General features: G+C 39.3%; 1 protein-coding gene across 2 annotated transcripts in view; it reads right to left on the bottom strand.

The window, feature by feature from the left end:
* Window positions 1–963: 963 nt before the first annotated feature.
* LOC120515063 (interferon-induced protein 44-like) overlaps window positions 964–2,431 on the bottom strand; it is a 31,661-nt gene continuing 30,193 nt past the window's right edge. For both annotated transcript variants that reach the window (XM_039735780.1, XM_039735781.1), the window contains exons 8-9: window positions 2,089–2,189; window positions 964–1,977 (exon numbers count right to left, since the gene is read on the bottom strand). In XM_039735780.1, coding sequence (XP_039591714.1) covers window positions 1,816–1,977; window positions 2,089–2,189 — 263 coding nt within the window. In that variant the 3' untranslated portion in view covers window positions 964–1,815. The remainder of the gene's footprint in view (window positions 1,978–2,088; window positions 2,190–2,431) is intronic.

Raw genomic sequence — 2,431 nt, 5'->3', positions numbered from 1 at the left:
TAAAGTCACAAGTAGACTGCAGAATGCGTCGTGAACACGACTGAGAAAATAAAACTGAATAAGAATAAAAACAAAGCTAACCTTTACAAGTATCATAAATTACACCGGCTGTTACAGACTGGAATCAAATGTGTGTTTTTATTCTAAAATAGTAAGAATAAGAGCAGCTCACTTCTCAAAACGGACTCGTCAGGGGTTGACCCTGTGAAGTTTTGATTACCAGTCAACAGTTGATACCGTTGCGCCACTGAAGCGGTCGTAGCAAATGCGTGTCGATGTCACACCCTAACGCGGGTTCTTTTTCTGCAGTTATATTTTTTAATAGAAGCGCACTTGTTCTGTTATATTTGTATCATTTGTGAAAGTGTTAATTTGATATCTGGAATTCAGGCTTCACACATTATAAACTTCATGTCTACATTTTGTCAATTATTACTAAACCATGAAAAACTTTTCTGTTTTAACAATATGTTTACATACATTGTTGTAGACACGGAATACACATGAAATGCAAGTGTTCCAAATAACGATATAGTATTTAAAAAAGGTGTCATTTTGCTTGACTTCTCACTCTATACAACTCTAAGCAAGTGACATGCAGGTGAATAGACTTGAGCTGAGAAAACTGTGCGGGTGGGGGGATTTGATAGCAGGCTGCTTGCTGCTTATCGGCACATTTACAAGACAAAAGACGCTGATGGAGAGGTGCAAAGCCATTTAAGGTGAGAAGGATCTATGAGTTTTTTCATAGACTCTGGTAATTCTAGTGTTAAGATGCAAATGGAGATGAAAATGAAGTAATGAAGTAACAAGTAGCGGGCGTAAGGAGGAGAGTTCACTGCGGTCACAGGATCAGAAAGGTTCAATGTCAGTGGGCCAAATGCACAGCACAAAAAGTAACCAAACAAAACTCCTGGCTACCTAAATATCCTTTACCTAAATAATTAAGAGTTTACAAACAACATTTGTACAGTTAGCTTTTAATCCATAGTTTGGACATTTACAAAAGCATGCTAAGCTCTTAATAAGGCATGCATGATAACTTTACACAACAATGCTTGGCAATGGTGTCTTGAAAGAATCTGATATTACAGAATAAACAATAAAATAAAATAACAATGGAAACTTTCAATCCAAAGTAATACAATATATACAAAATGATAACAGGGGATGAAAAACTTTACTCCATCATGTTACCATTCATCCCTTTTCAGAAACAGATCGGCAAATCCTGCTATAAGTTGACAATCAACTTGAGGACGTCTAATGAAGTTTTTCATTTCAAATTTTCAAAACATAGCAGGTGCCTCCCTGAAATCAAAAGGCACAACCAAAAATGAAGGATGTTCTCTTCAGTCTTCATTCAAAAAATGTCATGGAGACTTAGTCACTCATTCTTCAGTTCACTGTGGTTCCCCCATCAATCTTGCATTTTCCGATTAAAAGCTCTTGCGTAGCTACAACCTATCCCCCCCAAAATAAGTGAATCCCAGGGACCAGCCCTGACCTGAACAGTGGTTCAAATCTGATACAAAAAAAAAATGAAAAGTAAATTCAGCAGATTTCTTCCAGTTCATTTTTTAAAAACTGTGCTGGATTTCAGTAATGGAAACTGGAGACAACTGAGTACACCCAAGGTTTCTTCACCCAAAGGATTGTGGGATTTGTGAACAAACCTCTCCAGTCAAGTTACTGAGGCTGAAACCCAATTAAAAATGAAAATGTCCCTGTAAGAGGCTGCCAGTGGCTAAGAAGGTGTGAAAGCTCTCCGTCTTCTCTAAAGAATGTGAGTTCTTATATAACTGGAACTGCTCTTTAATTTAAGTCTTCCAAGAAGCTGTCGGCAGAATGAAGCATCCGATAAAGTGCTGTGAGCACCAGGATGTCAATGCTGGGATCCGACCTTGAGCGGGGGTGGTTTTTGACTGGGAGGATATGAGAGATGGGAATGTCCAGCAGCTCGGCGACCAGCTGAGTCTGTAAAGAAACAAAAAGAGTTTGAAATGGCGTAAGAACAATGGGCTCCCTGGCCTATTCACATTGCCACGGTGGCTGCTGCCTAAATAAACTCTTTAAGATACCAGATACCTTTTCTGAAATGGACTTGCTCCAGTAGATCTCAGTGACCTTTTCTTGCACTGCAGGGCAGGCCTCATCCACCTTAGTCAGAAGTACAAGTTCTGGGATGCCTATTGAGGATGTATGGCAGAGAGAAGACATTCGATGAGAGTCCTATTCACACCACTCAACAATCACATTTGACTTTTAAAAGGCCAGATGTCTAGGACCCCATCCTGCTCTTTACTTGGGAAGGTCCAACAATCCTCCTTTTATATAGTATGTCAGCCAGGGGGTTCAAAGTCTTGTTTCATGGCTTTTTTGTTCTTTGTTGAGTCACTTAGGTTAATATTTCTTTTGTCAATTATCTGCC

This window comes from Polypterus senegalus, chromosome 14 (assembly GCF_016835505.1).
Source record: "Polypterus senegalus isolate Bchr_013 chromosome 14, ASM1683550v1, whole genome shotgun sequence".
NCBI lineage: Eukaryota > Metazoa > Chordata > Cladistia > Polypteriformes > Polypteridae > Polypterus > Polypterus senegalus.
Note: the sequence above shows the minus strand (reverse complement) of the source record. Positions and strands in the feature narration are given on the sequence as shown.